We start from the raw sequence: 24,398 nt of genomic DNA, 5'->3' as shown, positions 1-24,398 counted from the left end.
TGTTTGTATCCTCCCCTGGGTCTCTGATCACTATACTCTGAGGTCTGATATGATTGTTCATGAGTGGTCCACAATGGGGCATAATACTGTGTGCAGGGGCCACTATGGGGCATAATACTGTGTGCAGGGGCCACTATGGGGCATAACAGTGTGTGCAGGGGCCACTATGGGGCATAATACTGTGTGGAGGGGCCACTATGAGGTATAATACTGTGTGCAGGGGCCACTATGGGGCATAATACTGTGTGCAGGGGCCACTATGGGGCATAATACTGTGTGCAGGGACCACTATGGGGCATAATACTGTGTACAGGGACCACTATGGGACATAATACTATGTGCAGGGGCCACTATGGGGACATAATACTGTGTGCAGGGGCCACTATGGGGGATAATACTGTGTGCAGGAGCCACTATGGGGGATAATACTGTGTGCAGGGGCCACTATGGGGCATAACAGTGTGTGCAGGGGCCACTATGGGGACATAATACTGTGTGCAGGGGCCACTATGGGGATAATACTGTGTGCAGGGGACACTAAGGGACATAATACTGTGTGCAGGGGCCACTATGGGGATAATACTGTGTGCAGGGGCCACTATGGGGCATAATACTGTGTGCAGGGACCACTATGGGGCATAATACTGTGTACAGGGGCCACTATGGGGCATAATAGTGTGTGCAGGGACCACTATGGGGTATAATACTGTGTGCAGGGGTCACTATGGGGCATAATACTGTGTGCAGGGGCCACTATGGGGCATAATACTGTGTGCAGGGGTCACTATGGGGCATAATACTGTGTGCAGGAGCCACTATGGGGGATAATACTGTGTGCAGGGGCCACTATGGGGCATAACAGTGTGTGCAGGGGCCACTATGGGGACATAATACTGTGTGCAGGGGCCACTATGGGGATAATACTGTGTGCAGGGGACACTAAGGGACATAATACTGTGTGCAGGGGCCACTATGGGGATAATACTGTGTGCAGGGGCCACTATGGGGCATAATACTGTGTGCAGGGACCACTATGGGGCATAATACTGTGTACAGGGGCCACTATGGGGCATAATACTGTGTGCAGGGGCCACTATGGGGCATAATACTGTGTGCAGGGGTCACTATGGGGCATAATACTGTGTGCAGGGGCCACTATGGGGGATAATACTGTGTGCAGGGGCCACTATGGGACATAAGAGTGTGTGCAGGGGCCACTATGGGGCATAGTACTGTGTGGAGGGGCCACTATGGGACATAATGGAGCGCGCAGGAATGCGGAGGAGGGGGTCGGTCGAGGTCTTCAGCGCTGGTGTCGGTTAGGGGGGGGGGCCGCCATTCCTAGTTACGCCACTGATGCCACCCACGCATGTTCTTCAGCAGCACTTAGAATGTCTTGAAAGTCTTCATCAGCCATGATTTTTTTATTTGTGGACCTATGAATGCACCTTCTTTTAGGGCTAGTTCACACGGGCTTTGCATGAACACATCCCGCCGTGGCTTTCCGCTCTGGATTAGGCCCAAATGAATGGGCCTAGTCCGGAGGGTGGTGTTGCGAATCCGCCTGAAGAAAGGGCAGCTCACTTCTTTTTTTCCATGAGTGGGAATAAACCGCTAGCAGAAAAAAGAACGCTAGTGGTCTACATAGACCTCTATTGTGAGAGGGAGGATTTTGAGGTGGATTTGGCGTCAAAATCCGCCCCTTCTTGCCCCGTGTGAACTAGCCCTAACCTTTGCATAACTCAACTTTGGGAACTTGTTGCGCAGGTACTGAAATGCATCAGTGTCGTGGTCTAATTTCTTGACAAAATTTTTCATAAGTTCCACCTTTATATGAGGCACGATCAACCAACAGTGGAGGAAGAACGTTTTTATTTCCTGGCTGCATTCTGTCTCTGATTGGCCAGTTCTTCTTGATGTAGCGTTGCTTCCTATCTCTGCTGTCCCATTCACTATGCAAGGATGTGATTAGTTAAAAATGACTTTTGCCAATGATACAGCCCCTCTGATAAATGATTATAATGCAATATTCTTATATATATACTTCATTTTCTGTAAAAAAAAAATAAATAAAAAAATTTCAGGGGTTCCAACACCTCCGTCCATGACTGTACGTATATTTTGGAGAAAAATGTTTTTATTGTACAAAAGTAGTAAAATCTAAAAAGCATATAAATCTGGAATTGGTGTGATGGAATGAGATGTAGAATAAAAATGTTATTTATGTGCTTTTATGCAAATTGGATGAAAAAATTTAACAAAAAAAAACCCAATAATGGAATGACATATTTCTTATTACCCCCTCTGCAAAAATGATGAGAAAATTAGAAAACTATAACTCATCCCACAAAAAAATCACTCCATAATAGGGCTACATTGTTGGGGGGGATTGTCATTTTCTAATGCTACATCCCCTTTAAAAAAAATGGCTATATACCAGATCTCCACTAGATGGCAGCACATCTACTCATGAAGAGACAGGCTTGAGAAATGCACAAACCTTTGGTCACAAATACTAGGATTACATTGGGGGAAGCAAATAGTACCAGAATTCTGGTTTAATTTGTGCCAGAAAAATTGCAATTCTGGCACAATTTGTGCCAAAAATAACAATTATTAGACACTTGCATCAATGGGCTCCACAATTTGTTGCAATGTCACTCCATGACCCAAAGAGGGGCGCTCTTTGTACCCACTGACAGCTCTACAAATAGATGATTTACTATAGTTAAAAATTTCCCATGTACATTTTTTAGCAATACCTGGGACCTACAGTATAGCGACCTCTCGTACTTACAATGCAACAAGTTACACTGAATAGACAGAACAGGTCAGCACAACCTCTGACCTCATGCTGTACTCCATGTATGCCAAGGGTGAGGCCAAGCGGCAGACACTCCTACAGAGCAAGCGGAGACCCCGCACTGCTAATACAGCACACAGCAAAGCCTGGAAGCACCTGAAGAATGGCAGGAGGCCGGGACCCTCTTATACTTGTCCTTCTCCTTATGTCACATGTCCCCTCTCTACAAGGCGCTAAGATCCTCACAATATGTTTGCTTGGTGAGTTCACAGACTTTGCTTTGGTTTCTTTGTACACGGTGCAGCGTTTGTATTTCTTTGCAATGGTCTCTTTTCACTATGCGGTTCAGACTGTTATGTTTTGAAGGTATTTTGTCCTTTTTTGCTTATTTTACTCAACCTTTGGCTTCTTTCTTTGTCAATATGTTTATTTAATAGAGAAAATTGACTCCTTTTCATTTGCAACGCCAAGTCATATCTCACATGTTTGTCCATCATACTATGCAATGTAGTTCAAGAGGTTACTGATCATCTACGCGATGTAGTCCGAGAGGTTACTGATCATATACGCCATGTAGTCCGAGAGGGCACTGATCATCTACGTAATGTAGTCCTCGAGGTTACTTTACTGATCATCTAAGCGATGTAGTCCGAGAGGCTACTGATCATCTACATGTTGTAGTCCGAGAGGTTACTGATCATCTACGTGATGTAGTCCGAGAGGTTACTGATCATCTAAATGATGTAGTCCAAGAGGTTACTGATCATCTACGCGATGTAGTCCGAGAGGTTACTGATCATCTACGCGATGTAGTCCGCGAGGTTACGGATCATCTACGCGATGTAGTCCGAGAGGTTACTGATCATCTATGTGATGTAGTCCGAGAGGTTACTGATCATCTAAGCGATGTAGTCCGAGAGGCTACTGATCATCTACATGTTGTAGTCCGAGAGGTTACTGATCATCTACGTGATGTAGTCCGAGAGGTTACTGATCATCTAAATGATGTAGTCCGAGAGGTTACTGATCATCTAAGCGATGTAGTCCGAGAGGCTACTGATCATCTACATGTTGTAGTCCGAGAGGTTACTGATCATCTACGTGATGTAGTCCGAGAGGTTACTGATCATCTAAATGATGTAGTCCAAGAGGTTACTGATCATCTACGCGATGTAGTCCGAGAGGTTACTGATCATCTATGTGATGTAGTCCGAGAGGTTACTGATCATCTACGCGATGTAGTCCGAGAGGTTACTGATCATCTACGCGATGTAGTCCGCGAGGTTACGGATCATCTACGAGATGTAGTCCGAGAGGTTACTGATCATCTAAGTGATGTAGTCCGAGAGGTTACTGATCATCAAAAAATGGATTGTATTGATTATTTTATAACCTATTATTCACAGACACTCACCAGTCTATATGTATCTTGTGACAATCTTTGCATATACAAACTCAAAAGGGAATAACCCAAACTGGCCCAAACAAGTGTAAGAATGTGGTGGACATCCTAATAGTTGTGTATTTACATATGTCTTATGTGTACTATAGGTGAACTATTCATGTTTTGTGCCTTTCACTGTGTTTGTGGCCCCATGGTCTATTTTTTAGAATATTTTTCTGATGGGACCCCCACTGGTAACAAGAACTGGAGTGTTTTGGTTGAATGGCCTTGCTGCTCCACTCATTTCAGTGGGACTTATCGGAGATAGCTGGGTAGTCCTCATTGAAATAACTGAAGTAGCACATGCCGTCTGTACAGACACTCCATTCAAAAATGGGACACCACACACACCACTGGGACACCCCAGTTCTCTTGATCAGTGGGCGTCCCAGTGGTGGGTATGTTCTGGATAGGGAGTAATTTGCTGAGTCTGGACAAGTCCTTTGACTGCTTCTGGACCACCCATTGACTTTATATGTCTAGGCGTGGCCGTGGCTGTTTCTACAGCTGGACCTCCTACAGAGAAGGCAGGGACGGTTTATTACCATCCCTGCCTTCCTGATGGTTGTGTACACCACTGCCACTGCCAGCTCCATGGTCTACATAGGTGCTGTGTATACACCGGATAGATTGTATTTCAAGATGATTTGATTTGTTATTTATATTCACTGGGACGGAACGAGATAAATCGGTTTTGAAGGTGGACACAGGCCAGAACCTTACTAAATTCTCCCAAACTATCTGTGTCTCTATTAGGCGGAAGTCATTACCTCTTAATGGATGAAGTTTCACGTGTTCTTCAAGACCATGGGCACGACGTCAGGATGTTCCGTCAGATCGGGACTGGCAATCTCCCAGGTCTGAGCCGTTGGTCGTATGTAAATAAATGTAATATTAAAATTTCCCTTTAATAAATCCTTTAGGCCTCATGCCTAAGGGTTTGTGCCAAGGGGGGTCGGATAGGGGAACGCATTGGGATGATATCGAGCACCTTCCATGATTTCAGTGGGGGGTTCGGTTCTGTTGTCCTGGAGCAGGATAAGATACCCTATAAATATCCTATATCCTGTATTTCCCGCAGGCTACGAGCTGCCGTCTACCCCTTATGCGGTAACCTCGTACGCCATGGATGAGGAATATCTTAAAGGCAATGAAGAGCTGTTCAAGAAGCGCCAGGAGGAAATGTTCGCGGGCAGGTAGGTTACTGGACTATACAGGATAGTCACTTAACGCGCGTGATGTAGGAGAATGCATATTTAAAGGGATGGCTTTATGCGGGGGCGGGACAAGTATCGGTATGCAAATTAGTTCTCTCACAGCAATGGGGGCGGGCCCCAGTGCTGGAAATGCGATTGGGGCGTCCCCACTGCTGTTCGAGAACATGATCCTGCGACGCCTCTATCTTCGGCTGGATCCTCCCCTTCTCTGTCGTCCTACATCACCACCGACGCCTGCGCAGTTGGCTCTGCCAGTGAGACACCAGCAGAGCCGAGTGCGAATGCCAGCCAACGGCCATTTTTGGGAGGCCACTCCTGCATTGAACTACAAGAGCAAGAACAGCCTCCCAAAAATGGCCGCCGGCCGGCATGCGCAGTCGGCTCTACTAGTGTCTCACTGGCAGAGCCAACTGCACAGGCGTCGCAGGTGACGATGAAAGAAGGGGAGGATCCAGCCGAAGATAAAGGCGTCGCAAGATCGTGTTCTCGAGCAGCAGTGGGGACACCCCCATTGCATTTTCAGGGCTGGGACCCGCCCCCATCGCTGCCAGAGAACTAATTTACATACCGGTAAAAACCGGTATTTCTAAGGAACGGCGCGGCAGAGATCACATCTAAAGGTAAGAGACGAATAGTCTTTCTAAAGGCTATACCGACGTCTTATCCACAAAAAAAGAGGTTTTAATGGTAGAATCCCTTTAAGTATATACTGCTGTGTTCAAAGCACAGTGCTGATTTTGCCTGCGAAAATCTTAAAAAAGAAAAAAAATGTTATAGACAAGTGATTTCTTGTTTCACCCAATATACAGTCTAGCCTGCGCTAATCTTAAAAAAAAAAAAAACATTTTGTAATGTCATGGGGTTTTTATTCCACTCAGGTGATTGACCATATACAGTGTGATGGAGCGATGTTGTGAATCTGAACAAAATATTCATTGTTAAAGTGTTTCTCTGTATGTGTAAGTGTTTATACAGTATATACTGTACATACACGGCAGTGCAGCCTCCGCTAATGTAAGAAAAGAATCTCCATTATTGCAATGTTTTATTTTTCTGTGTTTATCTAATATACAGTCTAGCCCAGGGGTAGGTAACTTTTTTTGTTTGGCGTGCTGATTTAAAGGGATCCTATCATTAAAACTAATTTTTTTTCTGGGTACCACGTAGGAATAGCCTTGAGAAAAACTATTTGTCTCCTACCTTTAGATGTCTTCTCTGCGCCGCCGTTCGGTATGTAATCCAGTTTTTGTCAGTATGCAAATGAGTTCTCTCACAGCACTGGGGGCGGTCCGCAGCGCTCAAACAGCACAAGGGCGTCCCTAATGCTGCGAGAGAAATCTCCAGCGCCACCTCCATCTTTTTCAGAAACGCCCTCTACTTGTGTCTTCTTCTGGTGGTGGCTTCAAACTTCTAGGCCTCAGGCCTAGGGCGAAGCCGACTGTGCATGCCCACGGCCACAAGAAAATGGCTGCTTACACAGTATTGTAAGAAGCCATTTTCTTGTGGCCAGCAGGCATGCGCAGTTGGATGCCTAAGGCCTAGAAGTTTAAAGCCACCGCTGGAAGAAGACCCCTTCCTGAAGAAGATGGAGGCGGTACTGGAGAGTTCTCTCACAGCATTGGGGACGCCCCCAGTGCTGTTTGAACGCTGAGGACCACCCCCAGTGCTGCGAGAGAACTCATTTACATACCGACGAAAGCCAGATTATATACCGAACGGCAGCACAGAGAAGACATCTTAAGGTAGGAGAAGAATAGCAATTTTTAAGGCCATTCCTACGTGGTACCGAGAAAAAAAATTAGTTTTAGTGATAGGATCCCTTTAAATTAAACCATAGTGGCCCCTCCACCCAGTATAATGTCCCATCCTGGGCATGAGGGAACCCAGAGAGTACCCCATAGAACTATGTAGTATACCCTCTGGTTACATGCGCCACATGTTGAGAATTACCCTATAAAACGAGGGATTTTACCCATTCACTGCCATTGACCACCTGGGTTTAACCATGAGCCCATTCCCAGTCATAACCTTCCTGTCTTTCCATTAGAGCTGGGATCCAGTTGTTATTTGATGTGATGAAGAGGTTTTCAGAGGAGTGCCATGTCTATATGACCCAGACAGATATTTTGGACTTCCTGAAGCAACAAAAATACGAAATTGCCATATTAGATGCATTTAACCCTTGCACCTTTTTGATCTCTGAAAAGTTGGGTCTTCCCTACATCGCCATCTCTGCGGCAAGCTTTCTCAATTTCTTGGCCGTTGGATTACCGAGCCCTCCGTCCTATGTGCCGACATTCGCCTCTCATCTCACCGACCGCATGAGTTTCCTGGAACGTCTAAAGAACACTTTTATGTATTTTGGCTCCTACATGGTGGAGAAGAAAAAGGAAGCCGCGTTCCGTAGAGTCATTGACCGCCATTTTCCCGCTGACTCTAGACCTTCATTACTTGACTTCTACCAAAAAGCGGAGCTCTGGTTATACAATACAGATTTTAGCATTGAGTTCGCTCGTCCTCTCCTTCCTCATGTTCAATGTATCGGTGGATTACTGGCAAAGCCGGCAAATGCGGTGTCACCGGTGAGTGCAAAAAATTATTTAGATGTTTGACCAATGACATAGCCGAGCGCTAACAACACAATCTGTACAATTTATCTTCTGACTACTGGCTAATATCCACTTCTGTATCTGTGTCTAGGATATAGCAGACTTCATAGCCGAGTCCGGAGAGTTTGGGTTTATAGTGGTGTCTCTTGGCTCTATGATATCCACCATCACTAAAAAAGATCTTTTGGTGGAGATGAATTCTGCATTCGCTAATATCCAGCAGAAGGTGATCTGGAGATATAAGACGTCACAATGGCCGGATGACGTGAAACTGGCCCCCAATGTCCGACTCATGGACTGGGTGAACCAGAACGATCTACTAGGTAAATGTTTTGGCTGTCTAGTGCTTCTTCACTGTATAATATATGGAAAGTAGCAACTACTCACGACTGGGCCAACTTTGCTGTATGGGCCTTTAGTTGTTTTTCCACTAGGCCTCCATCATCTGGATTTCAACAAGGTAGGTTTCCTGGAGGCCATCGTCTCCTCACATGGTGCTGGTCCATTACTGACCAAGTAGTCAAAGAAGTATAAATGTCATCCTTGCAACTTCTTCTCAAATAAAGTCTCCCCGACAGGAGCAATTCCGTCAGTACTTCTCTTATTGGATGTTCTCTGCTGCCGTCGAATCTTCTTCAGAAGAGCTGTCTTGGGCTCATTCTTCCAAGATGTCTGGACTGGAGTTGAATGCACTCGATAGCGACTCTCTCAGTTCTTCTGGTTGTAGGTTCATGTTCTGTATCAAGTTTTCTTTACGGGCAATATCAGGTCTTCTCCAGCCTTGGCCCTTGTTAATCTTGGCCAAGATTTTCCCGTCAGAACCATGTCTCTGAGAAGTTGCTCTTAAAAAATTTCCATGAACACCTGAATGTTCCTTTGAAAATATTCTGGACACTTGGACAGAGGTCTATTAGACGTATGGCTAAGAAGGATACAGATAGCTACCAACATCTAAGCCCAAGGATTTCTCCTGGGAATAAAGTTCCTTGATACAAGTTTGCACCGCGTTTCATCAGGCCATTCCTTGTATTCTTAGATTACCACCTTCTCACAATTTTTTTCCTATCTCTTCCTTGAGGCCTCTGGTTTTCAATAAGTTGTTACTTCAAGTCCAGACACCTTCTGTTTTTGGATCCTCTTCAGTCTACAGGATAAATCAAGAAGGTTTGTGGGAGAATTTCCTATTTTATTGACAAGTATCTGGTCCAGGAGAAAGGTTTTGGTTCTCCTTCTGTTCATTCCCTTGGTTCTATTCTTCGTGGTTGCACTTCTCCAGTCATTGACTTCATCTTGGTTCCTGACCTCTGACTTCTCTCAATATCTACTGTTATCTTGCAGAAGATTATTAACAACTCGGAATTAGCCCCTGACTATGTTTGCCTATTCTATTGCTTTACCACCGCCAATCCAAGACCACTCTGGAGGTCCAATCTGAGTATTAACAAAAATTGAAATTCTCCACCCAGGTAGTTGCCAACTTCTATGACCAGAGACACCACTAACCACCATTACATTCTCTTACAGGACATCCGAAGATCCGTCTCCTTGTGTCACATGGTGGATTGAACAGTCTTACAGAGGCCGTGTACCATGGTGTCCCTGTATTAGGAATCCCACTTTTTGGGGATCAGTTTGACAACCTGATTCGAATCAAAGCGAAGAGTATGGGGGAATATATTCCACCCACTGAGATCAAGTCGGAGAACTTTGCAGATGCGATTCGTAATATTGTAGAAAACAAAAGGTAAATGTTACGCTGGAGAGCCTATCCTAAGAGTCAGAGATGAGAACATTGGGCATAAAGCAGATCACATACAGGTGCCGATTTTTGACTTTTACTTTCGGGAAGATCTGGTAATATTACCTATGGCTATGAGACCCTGAAGGAAGGATATACACATAGACATATATAAGGATAACCTGTCTTAAAGGCCATGTACACCCTCATTGGTAATTTTTTTACTATTATATGTATTATTGGCTAGAACAATGTTTTATCTGCTTTATTCATTTATTTACGTGCTGCTTTTTCTTCTGCAGCCTTCACTTGATCTCACATAGTACAAGCTGCTCTTTCCCCTTCTCACAGAGATCTGTCAGAATTGCCATCTGTCGGTTCATTCTATGAGCGTTATCTCTGTTGTCTAAGACTTGGAGCCTCATAAATACTAAGTACAGCTGAATACTTGTTAGATTGATAAGATTTCTGCTTAGATACATGTTTATTAGGACTAAGGACAGATAACAGTCACAGAACAGACCCTCAGACGGCTTTTCTGACAGATCTCCTTGAGACGGGGAAAGAGCAGCTTGCACTATATGGGATCAAGTAAAGGCTGAAGAAGACAAAGCAAGCAGGATTTGTAATAAAACCCTATTTGTAAAATCTTTTCTAGACAATAATACATATAATTCAATAACTAAACAAATTGTACAAAGGTGTATAAGTAAAGAAACTAGAGACCCCCTTCTACCCCTGATCCAGAGATCAGGCATGGCACCAAATTTATTAAGCTTTGGACACGTCTTACACTTGTGTTTAGGGTTAATACAGATAGTACCCCAAATAGTGTGATGCTGTGAGATTCATGCATAGCTATAGGGGGTGCAGCAGCAGCAGTAGTCACTACCAGGCCCCAAACCCTGAGTGGGCTCCATAACACATAAAATGGCATAGAGTAAAGAGGGGCCCATTACAGATTTTGCACCAAAGCACAGGCGTTCCACTGCAAAATCCCATTTCCCATCCATGCAATATCCAGTATGTAGAGTAATCCACTAGAAATCCTCACATGTCGCATGGCACAATATGGAATCCATAAGAGATAAGCTCTAAGTCTTGCCACACGTATGAGGTCATAAACCAAACTCGGTCCGATTGGGTCTCAGGCGTTTATTTAAGCAAAATCTTATCACACGGAAGAAAGTTTCGAAACATAAGACATATCCTAATGGCGTCATCCTTATCTTCTTTGTGGTCAACCACTTCTTGGAGTCAGCAGGGGTCTTCATCTAGGCGTAGACTCTTCTTCTTAGACATGTCATGCAATTTCATGGGTCATACCAGAAATATCTAAAGACTTTCTTTCTTCCCACAGCTACAAGACGTCAGCAATGAAGCAGAGGGCCATCCTGCGCTCTCGTCCATTCCCTTCTGACAAGCAGTTAGTGGGATGGGTGGAGCACATCATCCAGTCCGGTGGAGGCGGCCATCTTAGGCCATATTCTTACCAACAGCCCTGGTATCAGCAGTATCTACTGGATGTCATTTTATTCATCTCCGCCTGTTTGGCTGTGATCATCTACCTCATCGTGAAAGTTATCAGACTTCTTATCTACCTCATGTCCTCCAACAGGAAACAGAAACAGAACTAATATTTTCTGTAATCTGTGTCTGAATTTTTAAGAATATAAAAATCTTTGTTTACCTTACATTACATTATGTTTCCATAATTCTTCTCTAGTTATTATTTTCTAGTAACGTAAGAGCAGACAAGTCATTGCCTATTGTACACTGCCCATAAGAGCTTATGTTCTACAGAAGAGAGGACCCTGCCCATAAGAGCTTACACTATACAGGAGAGAGGACCCTGCCCATAAGAGCTTACATTCTACAGGAGAGAGGACCCTGCCCATAAGAGCTTACACTCTACAGGAGAGAGGACCCTGCCCATAAGAGCTTACACTGTACAGGAGAGAGGACTCTGCCCATAAGAGCTTACACTCTACAGGAGAGAGGACCCTGCCCATAAGAGCTTACACTCTACAGGAGAGAGGACCCTGCCCATAAGAGCTTACACTCTACAGGAGAGAGGACCCTGCCCATAAGAGCTTACACTCTACAGGAGAGAGGTCCCTGCCCATAAGAGCTTATACTCTACAGGAGAAAGGACCCTGCCCATAAGAGCTTACACTGTACAGGAGAGAGGACCCTGCCCATAAGAGCTTATAATCTGCAGGAGAGAGGACTCTGCCCATAAGAGCTTACACTCTACAGGAGAGAGGACCATGCCCATAAGAGCTTACTCTGTACAGGAGAGATGACCCTGCCCATAAGAGCTTACACTCTACAGGAGAGAGGACCCTGCCCATAAGAGCTTATACTCTACAGGAGAGAGGACCCTGCCCATAAGCGCTTATACTCTACAGGAGAGAGGACCCTGCCCATAAGAGCTTATAATCTACAGGAGAGAGGACCCTGCCCATAAGAGCTTATAATCTACAGGAGAGAGGACCCTGCCCATAAGAGCTTATACTCTACAGGAGAGAGGACCCTGCCCATAAGAGCTTACACTGTACAGGAGAGAGGACCCTGCCCATAAGAGCTTACACTGTACAGGAGAGAGGACCCTGCCCATAAGAGCTTACACTCTACAGGAGAGAGGACTCTGCCCATAAGAGCTTATACTCTACAGGAGAGAGGACTCTGCCCATAAGAGCTTACACTCTACAGGAGAGAGGACCCTGCCCATAAGAGCTTATAATCTGCAGGAGAGAGGACTCTGCCCATAAGAGCTTACACTCTACAGGAGAGAGGACCATGCCCATAAGAGCTTACTCTGTACAGGAGAGAGGACCCTGCTCATAAGAGCTTACACTCTACAGGAGAGAGGACTCTGCCCATAAGAGCTTACTCTGTACAGGAGAGAGGACCCTGCCCATAAGAGCTTATAATCTGCAGGAGAGAGGACTCTGCCCATAAGAGCTTACACTCTACAGGAGAGAGGACCATGCCCATAAGAGCTTACTCTGTACAGGAGAGAGGACCCTGCCCATAAGAGCTTACACTCTACAGGAGAGAGGACCCTGCCCATAAGAGCTTATACTCTACAGGAGAGAGGACCCTGCCCATAAGCGCTTATACTCTACAGGAGAGAGGACCCTGCCCATAAGAGCTTATAATCTACAGGAGAGAGGACCCTGCCCATAAGAGCTTATAATCTACAGGAGAGAGGACCCTGCCCATAAGAGCTTATACTCTACAGGAGAGAGGACCCTGCCCATAAGAGCTTACACTCTACAGGAGAGAGGACCCTGCCCATAAGAGCTTATAATCTACAGGAGAGAGGACCCTGCCCATAGGAGCTTATAATCTACAGGAGAGAGGACCCTGACCATATGAGCTTACACTCTACAGGAGAGAGGATCCTGCCCATAAGAGCTTACTCTGTACAGGAGAGAGGACCCTGCCAATAAGAGCTTACACTCTACAGGAGAGAGGACCCTGCCCATAATAGCTTACACTATACAGGAGAGAGGACCCTGCCCATAAGAGCATACACTCTACAGGAGAGAGGACCCTGCCCATAAGAGCTTACACTATACAGGAGAGAGGACCCTGCCCATAAGAGCTTACACTCTACAGGAGAGAGGACCCTGCCCATAAGAGCTTACACTGTACAGGAGAGAGGACCCTGCCCATAAGAGCTTACACTGTACAGGAGAGAGGACCCTGCCCATAATAGCTTACACTATACAGGAGAGAGGACCCTGCCCATAAGAGCATACACTCTACAAGAGAGAGGACCCTGCCCATAAGAGCTTACACTCTACAGGGGAGAGAACCCTGCCCATAAGAGCTTACACTCTGAAGGAGAGAGGACTCTGCCCATAAGAGCTTACACTGTACAGGAGAGAGGACCCTGCCCCATAAGAGCTTATACTCTACAAGAGAGAGAGGACTCTGCCCATGAGAGCGTACACTCTACAGGAGAGAGGACCCTGCCCATAAGATCTTACACTCTGCAGGAGAGAGGACTCTGCCCATAAGAGCTTACGCTCTACAGGAGAGAGGACTCTGCCCATAAGAACTTACACTCTACAGGAGAGAGGACCCTGCCCATAAGAGCTTACACTGTACAGGAGAGAGGACCCTGCCCCATAAGAGCTTATACTCTACAAGAGAGAGAGGACTCTGCCCATGAGAGCGTACACTCTACAGGAGAGAGGACCCTGCCCATAAGATCTTACACTCTGCAGGAGAGAGGACTCTGCCCATAAGAGCTTACGCTCTACAGGAGAGAGGACTCTGCCCATAAGAACTTACACTCTACAGGAGAGAGGACCCTGCCCATAAGAGCTTACACTCTATAGGGGAGAGGTCCTGCCTATAAAAAGCAGGCTGCACCTGGTATGATGGTTTCAATAGTCTTACATACCTGCCCATAATATTAAACAGAAAAACTATTGCTTAGCTGTTTTAACTCTTTGAATGCCATAGTTATTAACTATTTGATGCCTGAGTGCATTGTGAGTCTGTATACGCTTGTGAGGTAACACCTTGTTGGGATGCGCTACTTCATTTCTTACCTTAATATTATAGGTGAGTGAAAGAATCCTGTTTTTTCCTTTCTCAGCAGACTTAGTTTCTTGGCTACCTCTGAGTGTGCTGCTGTCTCTTTAAGAATCAGTGCTCTCACCTGTTAACTTCCTCCTGCCAATCCCTGCCTGTATGTATTTAAGTCCGCCTCTTTAGTTTCTTGGTTTTGTTCTGCTGTATGCATGCTGGTCTGCTGATCACTGCTGGAGGAGCTGGCTGCCATGTGTGTATTATGTTCTGTTTTTATTACTTGTGTACCAGGAATCTTTGGCTTTTCTTTGTTACCAGCCAGTGGCTCCTTTTCTTGTTACCTGTGTTCTGTCCTGGCTTCCATTGTGTATATTCTGTCATGAGTATGTTCCGCTCTGTATCCCTGTCAGATTTTTAGCTTGTACACGCATTGTCCATCCTGGTTTTAGCCTTGCTCACATTATGCATTTTGTGTGGTGCTTTGTAACGTAGTTGTGGCCAGTTGCTTCCAAACTTGAGACTTCTCCGGAGGCAGCAGCTTGGCCGACATCCTGCAGCGATGTCCATATGCCTGGATGGGGGATAAAATTGGAGAGTCTACCATGACACCGCCCTTCGAGGTGGCCCCAGGTTGGTAGCTCAGTGGGTCCACAACCCCTTGCTTGTTACCAATCTATACAAAAACCAAATTAACCCTTTACAATCTCATCCCCGGTAATGTGGGCAGTGAGTAACCGTGTTTTTGGTAGAAGCAAAAGAGTCTATGAGGATGATCTTAGTGCGCACCTTTAAGTAGTCCATAATCTCAAGGAGAGCCCTTTTATTGGGGGAGTCAAACATACTTTGTCTATGGAACGAGCGTACTGAGTCCTGCAGGGAGGGGGATATAAAAATTCCCAGGTTGCTTTGCAGGACCTTGCCGGGAAACTCCTAAAAAAATCCCAACAAGGAGTGGATATCCCAGGGTCAAGGTTGGGCTGGATTCACACTTGTGTGGGAGTCTCCATAGGGAACTCAGTTGCAGAAACCACTTAAAATTGGCAGAGTCTGCAAAGACTGGATGACAATGAGATCAAGGCTATGTGTGGGGGCAGATCATTTCCAGGGGGCAGAGGTCTCCCCAAATATGGATGAATTCAGATATTGAGTTTACATTTCACTCTTCATTAGCATTAGTCTTACTCTGCAGTATTCCCCCCCCCCGCCTAAACCTTTTGCACAGTATTCCATGGCCTGTCCTTATAGATCTATAAGTTAATGTCCTGCAGAGTCTATAATGATTTGCCTTATGTGCAATAGTCTCTGTTCTGTATGATCTGTTGACCGGGTGCCGTGTCCTTATCAGTGTCCCAGGCATACAGCCAAGCTGCAGACACTCCTCCAGAGCAGCAATCTCCGACCACCTAAGGCTGGAGCACTTCAGTATGTGAAGAATGGCAGGAGGCTGGGGGTCTCTAAAGCTCGTCCTTCTCCTGGTGTTACATCTTCACGGTCTACAAGGCGCCAAGATCCTGACCATATGCTTTGTCAGTGAGTTCAGACTTTACTACTTTCCTGAATTTTGGGTTTCTTTGCACACTTACGTTCATGTTCTGCTTTTGCCTTCCCCACCATGTGGCTGACAATTGTATGTTTTTAGGTTGTGTTACATTGTTGTTGTATCTTATTCCATTGGCTAAGTCTTGTAGGACACCTGGCGGAGAGAAGAGTCCTGCACGGAGGAATTTTCTCTCCACTGGTGTCGGTATACAAATGGCAGATGTCGGAGCAGACCCAATTTTATTCTCTTATTTCCAGCCTATGGTGATGGCTGCACTATATAGCATTGGTATTTACAGCTACATGGCCAACATATAGCACTGTATGGTATGGTTATGGGGCAATACAAGGGCCAGCCCGATAGATTGTATGCCGAGGTGAGTCCAGGTCCTTGCCATGCTACCGTATGATATCCATGCAACCACATGGAGTAAGACAAACACCCATGATTTTGAAGGCCCAGTTCACATCTGTGCATGGGTTTCCACTTGGGGACCCCCCAAATGGAAAACATCTGCATAATAAGGAAACCCCTGGATCCCATAGACTATAATGAGGTCCATGTGGTTTCCGCTTGGCTCTTGCACTTCTCTCTGCATTTTTTTTATGTAAAGGGATGGGAATGGCCCAAACGTAGATATGACCTGGGCCTAAGACACACAAGGGACAATCGAGAGTCTTGTAGCGTGTCTGGATTTTATTGCATGTATTGACCTTGACTGGTTAAAAAAATCCCGACAATCAAGTTCTAGTTCTATTACGTTGCACATTCCTTGAATCTCTCCTACAAATATACATAGATACATTCTTTCTACTCTATCGAGCCTGTCCATACTGTTCGGTCATTGCTATGCCACTTGGGACCCAAGATTGGTCAAATGTTCTGGGCACAGTTATGTTATATGTATCAAATTTGCTCTCAAACTATTCTTTTCAGGTGGAAGTCATTTTCTCTTGATGGATGAAATTTCACGTATCCTTCAAGACAACGGACATGATGTCAGGATGTTTCGTCAGATCGGATACGGGGATCTCCCAGGTCTAAATAATGAACCAATGTTTTCTATTCGTAAATGTGTAGAAGACCCTACCACATCTATAGCCAAACACTTATATCCTTCCCATCATAACCAGTCGCCATAGTGGGCACATAGTCTCTTGCTGTGTGATCATTCTATCATGATCTCCAGGAAAAATTGGATCAATTTGATTGGTTTTGCCCAGTAGCCTGGCTTCATCCATATAGCGTACCCAGTCTTCTGTGGTCAGCCATCTTATTGTGCCATAAACCTGATGAGTAGATGGTTTATCTAATGGTGTAATCTCTTTATAACTTGATCTGTTTTGTAGTAAAATGTATCATCAAAATTCTATCTAAGCAATGTCTGAAAAATGGACTAAAACTAGAGGCTACAGGTTGCTCCACAAATTTCTGAAATTGTTGGGTGCCTTTTAAGCCACACTCTAGATTCTTCCATTAGAAGATCTGCCCCATCATGTTCTTCAATCACTTACAGGATACATTCCCTTTAACAAGTCTCTGATCTGTATTCCCTACAGGCAATGATATGTCTACCCCATATGCAGTGACCTCCTATACCATGGAGAAGGAATTCTTGAAGGAGAATGAAGAGTCGTTCAAGGAGCGTCAGAAGAAATTGTTCTCGGGCAGGTAGGTCACTGGTCTGGTAACTTCCTACATGTAAGTACACCAGGCTATTTTAATCATTTAATAGCCCCCCCTCTGATTCTGATACTTTCAATTTTTTTTCTGTAGTCCCCGCCATTTCTGAGCAATAGGTTTTGGGGCTTCATATGATATTTGGGCTCTGTACTGTCAAGTGGGTGGTGCAGGCAAGGGGGTGTAACATAATGCGATGATGATGATTTTTTATTTATATAGCGCCAACATATTCTGCAGCGCTGTACAATTTATAGGGTTCAAATACAGACAGAAGGATACATTACAAAGAAAGTCATTTCACACAATGGGACTGAGGGCCCTGCTCTCAAGAGCTTACAATCTATGAGGTAGAGGGGGTGATACAAGAGGTAGCAGGGGCGGCATTGCTTATACAGAGGTCAGACACTTGTAATAGAGGTGACTGTCATTACACAAACAAAACTTTGAGCCGTCACTAGTCGTGTCCTGTAACATGTGGATGGAGCTTGGACCTATAAAGTTATCCTGAGATGACATCATATCATGTGGGGTAATGTGGGAGTGAGGACAGAGGAGGGTTAAGGGTTTACATTAGAAATTGTGATAGGCCTGTCTGATAAGATGCGTCTTTAGTTTGCGTTTGAAACTGTAGAAGTTGGGAGTTAATCTTATTGTCCGGGGTAGAGCATTCCAGAGAAGTGGTGCAGCTCGGGAGAAGTCTTGTATACAAGCGTGGGAGGTTCTGATAATAGAGGATGGAAGTGTTCGGTCATTGAGTGAACGGAGAACACGGGTTGGGCGGCAGACAGAGATGAGGGAGGAAATGTATGGAGGTGCGGCATTATGGAGAGCCTTGTGGATGAGGGGGATAACTTTATATTTTATTCTATAATGAATAGGCAGCCAATGTAGTGACTGGCACAGACCAGAGGCATCGCTGTAGCGTCTAGCCTGATAGATGAGCCTGGCCGCTGCATTCAGAATAGATTGTAGAGGAGAGAGTTTAGTGAGGGGAAGACCGATTAGTAAGGAGTTACAGTAGTCAAGGCGAGAATGAATCAGAGAGACAATAAGTGTCTTTAGTGTATCTCTGGTAAGGAAAGGGCGTATTCTGGAGATGGTTTTTTGATGTGGAGGTGACATGAACGTGCGAGTGATTCAACATGAGGGGTGAAGGAAAGGTCTGCGTCAAACATGACCCCGAGGCAGCGGGCCTGCTGCCTAGGAGTTATAGTAAGGCCTGAGACTGCAATGGATATATCAGGGACAGATCTATTAGATGGTGGAAACAGTAGTAGTTCAGTCTTAGAGAGATTTAGTGTCAGATAGAGCGAGGACATGATATTAGAGACAGCAGAGAGACAGTCACTGGTGTTCTGTATGAGTGCAGGGGTGATGTCATGGGAAGATGTGTATAATTGGGTGTCATCAGCATAAAGATGGTACCTGAAGCCAAATCTGGCGATGGTTTGTCCAATGGGGGCTGTGTAGAGAGAAAAGAGCAGGGGGCCGAAGGACCGAGCCCTGAGGAACCCCAACAGCAAGGGAAAGAGGGGAAGAAACAGAGCCCGCAAATGATACGCTGAAAGTGCGGTCTGAGAGATAAGAGGAGAACCAAGAGAGCGCAGTGTCATTGAGGCCGACTGAGCGGAGCATAGGGAGGAGGAGATGATGGTCAACAGTGTCAAAAGCTGCAGAGAGGTCCAGAAGAATAAGAAGAGAGAAGTCACCATTGGATTTAGCCATTAGGAGATCATTGGAGACTTTTGTGAGCCGTTTCAGTAGAGTGCAGAGCGCAGAAACCAGATTGTAAGGGGTCAAGCAGAGAGATAAAGGATTAAACGAGAATGGACCAGGCATTCCAAGACTGTCCGCCTCTGCTTGGTGCTGTCACACCCCCTTTATCCACTACTGCCTGGCACCACCCACTTGTCATAAGAGGGTATTGAAATATTGGGCACCAAAACTAACTGCACAGATTGTTCAGGAATGGTGGGGGATAAAGGAAAAAACTGCTAGAATCGATGGACAGACCCTAGAAACAGATGCTACGTATAAGGGGAGAAGGTCCTCCTTAAATAATCCTCATCTGTCTTTCAGAGTTGGAGTCCAGTATCAGTTCAGAGTGATAAATCTATTTGCAGACCATTGCCAAATCTACATGAACCAGACGGATATCTTGGACTTCCTGAAGCAACAAAAATACGACATTGCCATAATAGATGCATTTAACCCTTGCCACTTTTTGGTGGCTGAAAAGTTGGGCCTTCCCTATATCGCCTTCTTCCCTGGACTTTTTATCAATTCCTTGGCCATTGGATTGCCAAGCCCTCCGTCCTACGTGCCGACGTTCCGCTCTTTTCTCACCGACCGCATGAATTTCCTGGGCCGCTTAAAAAACACCTTTATGTATCTTGACCCCTACATGGTGGAGAAGAAAAATGAAGCCATATTCCGTAGAGTCATTGAGCGCCATTTTCCCGCTGACTCTAGACCTTCATTACTTGAACTCTACCAAAAAGCAGAGCTGTGGCTATATAATGCAGATTTTAGCATTGAATTCGCTCGTCCTCTCCTTCCTCATGTTCAGTGTATCGGTGGATTACTGGCAAAACCGGCAAATCCGGTCTCGCAGGTGAGAACAAAAACGGATTCGGTCCAGATGCAACATCCGCAGTTCTACGAAGCCAAACTTCGCTCGTCACTGGGCTTTACAGCAATCTAAGTTTGGTGCAGTAAAAATTGGGATCGGGGTCCCGGTACTGTAATACAGAAGCCAACATAATTCTAATGTTTTTAGGGTGCGTTCACATAGTATGGGGCACTCATCAATTACCCTCCGGTGTGGTGCACACAAGATGGAGGAAAACTGATGCCAGGACGGATCCTATAGTTTTCTAGAAGATGAGTTCAGCTCTGTTCCCACAGAGTTTGGCAGTAGAGAAAGCTTTCACATCACACAAGGCTTCTCCCCTAACACAAACTCTGATCAGATGGAAGAGTCACTGCTTGTGAAGAGGAGGAGGAGGAGGAGGAGGGACAGGGCTGCACAGGATGCTGCTAAATGCCAGGAGGATACATCATGGTTTCAATCCAGTCTACATAGGTAGTGTTTGGCTTAATGCTCACAACACAGGACCTCTGATGGACAAAAACTCTGCAAGGAACGCTTTTTGATCCTGCTCCATCAGACATCTGGTGCTTTCCAGCGGTAAAACTGATGCAATTTGCAATAGAAGGCTCCGTTCCCACAGAGTAACGCACCACACATTCGGAAACATATACACTTGTCAGTGTGAGCGTTCAAAACAGATCCCATTCACTTCAATGTGTGCTGGCTTACGGGCGCTACACATTGAAATCAATGGGAGGCTTTTTAATCCATTGATGTTGAGGTGTAGCGTGCGTGAGCTGGCACATATTGAAGTGAATGGGATCTGTTTTGAGCACTCACACTGATAAGTGTATACGTGTCTGAATGTGCAGCGCGTTACTCTGTGGGAACAGAGCCCTATAGTGCAAATTGCTGGAAAACGCCAGATGTCTGATGGAGCCGGATCAAAAAGCGTTCCTTGCAGAGTTTTTGTCTAGCTCCATCAGAGGTCCTGTGTTGTGAGCATTAAGCCAAACACTACCTATGTAGACTGTGGATTGAAACCATGATGTGTCCTCCTGGCACTTAGCAGCATCCTGTGCAGCCCTGTCCCCCCTCCTCCTCACAAGCAGTGACTCTTCCATCTGACCAGAGTTTGTGTTAGGGGAGAAGTCTTGAGGGATGTAACAGCTTTCTCTACTGCCAGACTTATTAGTCTCCTCCATTTGCATTGTACCCAGCAATTCAACCAAAATGTAAGTATTTTTTGGGGGTAAAATATATGTACTGTATATACATCTGGTGAGAACTGCTGCTGGAACAAGCCCTGGACAGGGGTGGGAGGACCAGGGACAGGCGAGTTTGGGTTTTATTTTTCACCTTCCTGGCCTCCCTTTAAAAACTTAACTCCACTTGGGGACCTTCCTCCCCCCCCCCCCCCCCCCCAAACAGACACCTAATCTACTTAAAAAAAACTGTTCTCCTTGGAAATCCCGCAGACCCCATGAACTATAATGAGGTCTACTGGGTTTCCACCTGAAAAGGGCAGAAAAATGGAGAGGGAAGTCCTACTTGCATTTTTAATGGGGAATGGAATCCTCAATCGGAGACTGGGCGCATCATATCAAACTGATAATGTGAAACCAACTATAAGGTGAGTCCGCAAGCACACGCCAAATGCAGATGTGAACTCGATCTTATATATGTGAACCTACCCTCGCAGGGTATACGACACGTGCAGTCATCTGCTAAAAATATGACCTGGGTATTCCAATTGAATTTTCTATTCTATAATGAAACAATCGGTGCTCTATGCTGCTAAATCCCTTATTCCCTTATAGCCCTTCACTTCCTCCCTGCTGATATTAGCTGCAAGATCTGATAAGATGGATGGATCTCTACAATATCCTAAATCCCGCCACTCCTTTAAATAAACTAATCTGTCGGACTATAGATGGTGCTATATAATAAAGTCCTTTGATCACAGCAGCCTCTGCAAGCTGTCTATATCTCTTAATTTGGAAAAAGCAGAAATCTATAACACAATGCCTGAGATTTTAGGGGAAAAACTTCATAGAAATGTTGTATCAGGATCTGAAGGTACTGGGAAGGTTTCCTTTTTCACTGAAGGTACGCTCTTGGCCTACAAATAGAGTTCACTTGTCATACAAGCCTTAGTCTAAAATTCAGATTGCAATTTCTTTGTTGCCTGATCTGCAGTAACACAATGTATTGTCTATAAGCAACACACTAAGGGTAAGTTCACACGAGTTTTTTTGTTCAGGATTTTGAGGCCATATTTGCTCCAGCTCCCGGACAAAGCCGTGAGATGCTCGTTCTTCAGGCCGTTTCGCCTCGCAATTCGGCCTGAAGACCCTCCCGACTAGGCCCATTCATTGGGCCCAATCTGGAGTGGAGTGCACGACTGGATGCCTCAGGTTCCGGTCCAAAAAACCCTGTGAGAACTTACCCTTATGGCAACTGTGCAATAATAAATCCCAGGCTGCTGACTAAACAATCTGTCCATTTTACCCTACTGATGTCTACCTTTGTACCTGTCTCTAGGATATAGAAGACTTCATAGCCAAATCAGGGGAATCCGGTTTTATAGTGATGACACTTGGATCTTTGATATCTTCAATCCCTAGACTAGATCTTGTAAAGGAGATAAATTCTGCATTCGCTAATATCCCGCAGAAGGTGATCTGGAGATATAAGACATCACAATGGCCGAAAGATGTGAAACTGGCCCCAAATGTCAGACTCATGGACTGGGTGAACCAGAATGATCTACTGGGTAAGACGTAAACTTGCTGCTAACTTGTTTCCATATCAGGTCTATCAACCTCAGACTGAGGTTCCTTGGGCCCACCAGAGAAAATGGTTCTGGTCATTCCCACTCCAACAATCCCTAGGAAATAGACCATAGTACCATTCAAATTTGGGTGTCTTCTATTGAACCATTATTGTTTTGGAGTTGGGACCCACTGGAGGATCCCCTGGGTATCCCCCCAGTATGACACTGGAATTTAGCGGTCTATGGATCGAAGACCCATTTTCTACTGGGGCCTCACCCACAAGAACATGGTAATACCAGATCCTTGCCACTGGTCCATACCAAGACCTAAAACTTGTGACCCTCCACTCATGTAGCTTGTTGATTTGGCCTATTTGTTGTCAACCTCAAGAACCCCCGACCACCCACTTTATTTAACCACCTTTGTGTTCTCTTACAGGACATCCAAAGATCCGTCTCCTGGTGACCCATGGTGGATTGAACAGCTTGACAGAGGCCGTGTACCATGGTGTCCCTGTTTTAGGAATCCCACTGTTTGGAGATCAGTTTGACAACTTGGTTCGAATCAAGGCAAAGCGTATGGGGGAATATATTCCACCGAATGAGATCAAGTCTGAGAACTTTGCAGATGCGATTCGTAAGATTGTAGAAAACAAAAGGTAAGAAGAAGTTGGTCGGAGATGATGGTGATGGGTCTTAGACTTACTAGAGTTCCACCCAACTATTGGGTCCACAGTAATCAGACATTTTTTTCCCTGTCCTGTAGATGTCCATAATGTGACACCTAGCCATTAAAAGGGTTTCCCCAACATCATCCCCGATCTACAGCCCAATCATTGGGACCCCTCCGATCAAGAGAATGGGGGTCCTGTGTGCAGCACCACTAGTCATGTACATGGACACCAGTTCATTTGTATGCCCCATGCTTTATAACTTTCTTTCTTCCCACAGCTACAAGACGTCAGCAATGAAGCAGAGGGCCATCCTGCGCTCTCGTCCGTTCCCTCCTGACAAGCAGTTAGTGGGATGGGTGGAGCACATCATCCAGTCCGGTGGAGGCAGCCATCTTAAGCCCTATTCTTACCAACAGCCCTGGTATCAGCATTATCTACTGGATGTCATTTTACTCATCTCGGCCTGTGTCAGTGTGACCATCTGCTTCATCGTAAAAATTATCATACTTTTTGCCCGCCTCATGTCCTCCAGCAGGAAAAAGAAACCGAAACCGAAACAGAACTGATAATTTTGTAATCAGCATCCCCATTGTATGTAAACTTTTTGTAAGCTATTTTTATAGGATTTACCTATTCTTGCATGTGATCCTACCAGAAAAATTCATTTAGAAAAGTCACTGCCTCCTGTAGGGTTGGTACGAAAGATGGATGAAACCCCCAATTGTACACAACTTTTACAGGGATCTCAAATTCAGACCAGATCAAATTGA

At 45.3% G+C, this 24,398-nt stretch overlaps 2 protein-coding genes across 2 annotated transcripts; both read left to right on the top strand.

Moving 5' to 3' along the window:
* The first annotated feature begins 2,966 nt into the window (after positions 1-2,966).
* On the top strand, positions 2,967-11,448 carry LOC142197644 (UDP-glucuronosyltransferase 3A1-like). The gene is made up of 7 exons (XM_075268116.1): positions 2,967-3,063; positions 5,004-5,105; positions 5,329-5,443; positions 7,512-8,046; positions 8,165-8,396; positions 9,598-9,817; positions 11,172-11,448. The coding sequence occupies exons 1-7, from the start codon at positions 2,967-2,969 to the stop codon at positions 11,446-11,448; spliced, it is 1,578 nt and encodes a 525-aa protein (XP_075124217.1).
* A 4,347-nt stretch (positions 11,449-15,795) lies between these two features.
* LOC142196538 (UDP-glucuronosyltransferase 3A1-like) lies at positions 15,796-24,194 on the top strand. The gene is made up of 7 exons (XM_075266541.1): positions 15,796-15,892; positions 16,839-16,940; positions 17,462-17,573; positions 19,665-20,199; positions 22,723-22,954; positions 23,394-23,613; positions 23,906-24,194. Exons 1-7 carry the CDS (start codon positions 15,796-15,798, stop codon positions 24,192-24,194), a joined length of 1,587 nt encoding a protein of 528 aa, XP_075122642.1.
* Positions 24,195-24,398: the final 204 nt, after the last annotated feature.

The sequence above is a fragment of the Leptodactylus fuscus genome, chromosome 1, assembly GCF_031893055.1.
Source record: "Leptodactylus fuscus isolate aLepFus1 chromosome 1, aLepFus1.hap2, whole genome shotgun sequence".
NCBI lineage: Eukaryota > Metazoa > Chordata > Amphibia > Anura > Leptodactylidae > Leptodactylus > Leptodactylus fuscus.
The sequence above is the reverse complement of the archived record's forward strand: the minus strand, read 5'-3'. Positions and strand labels throughout refer to the sequence as shown.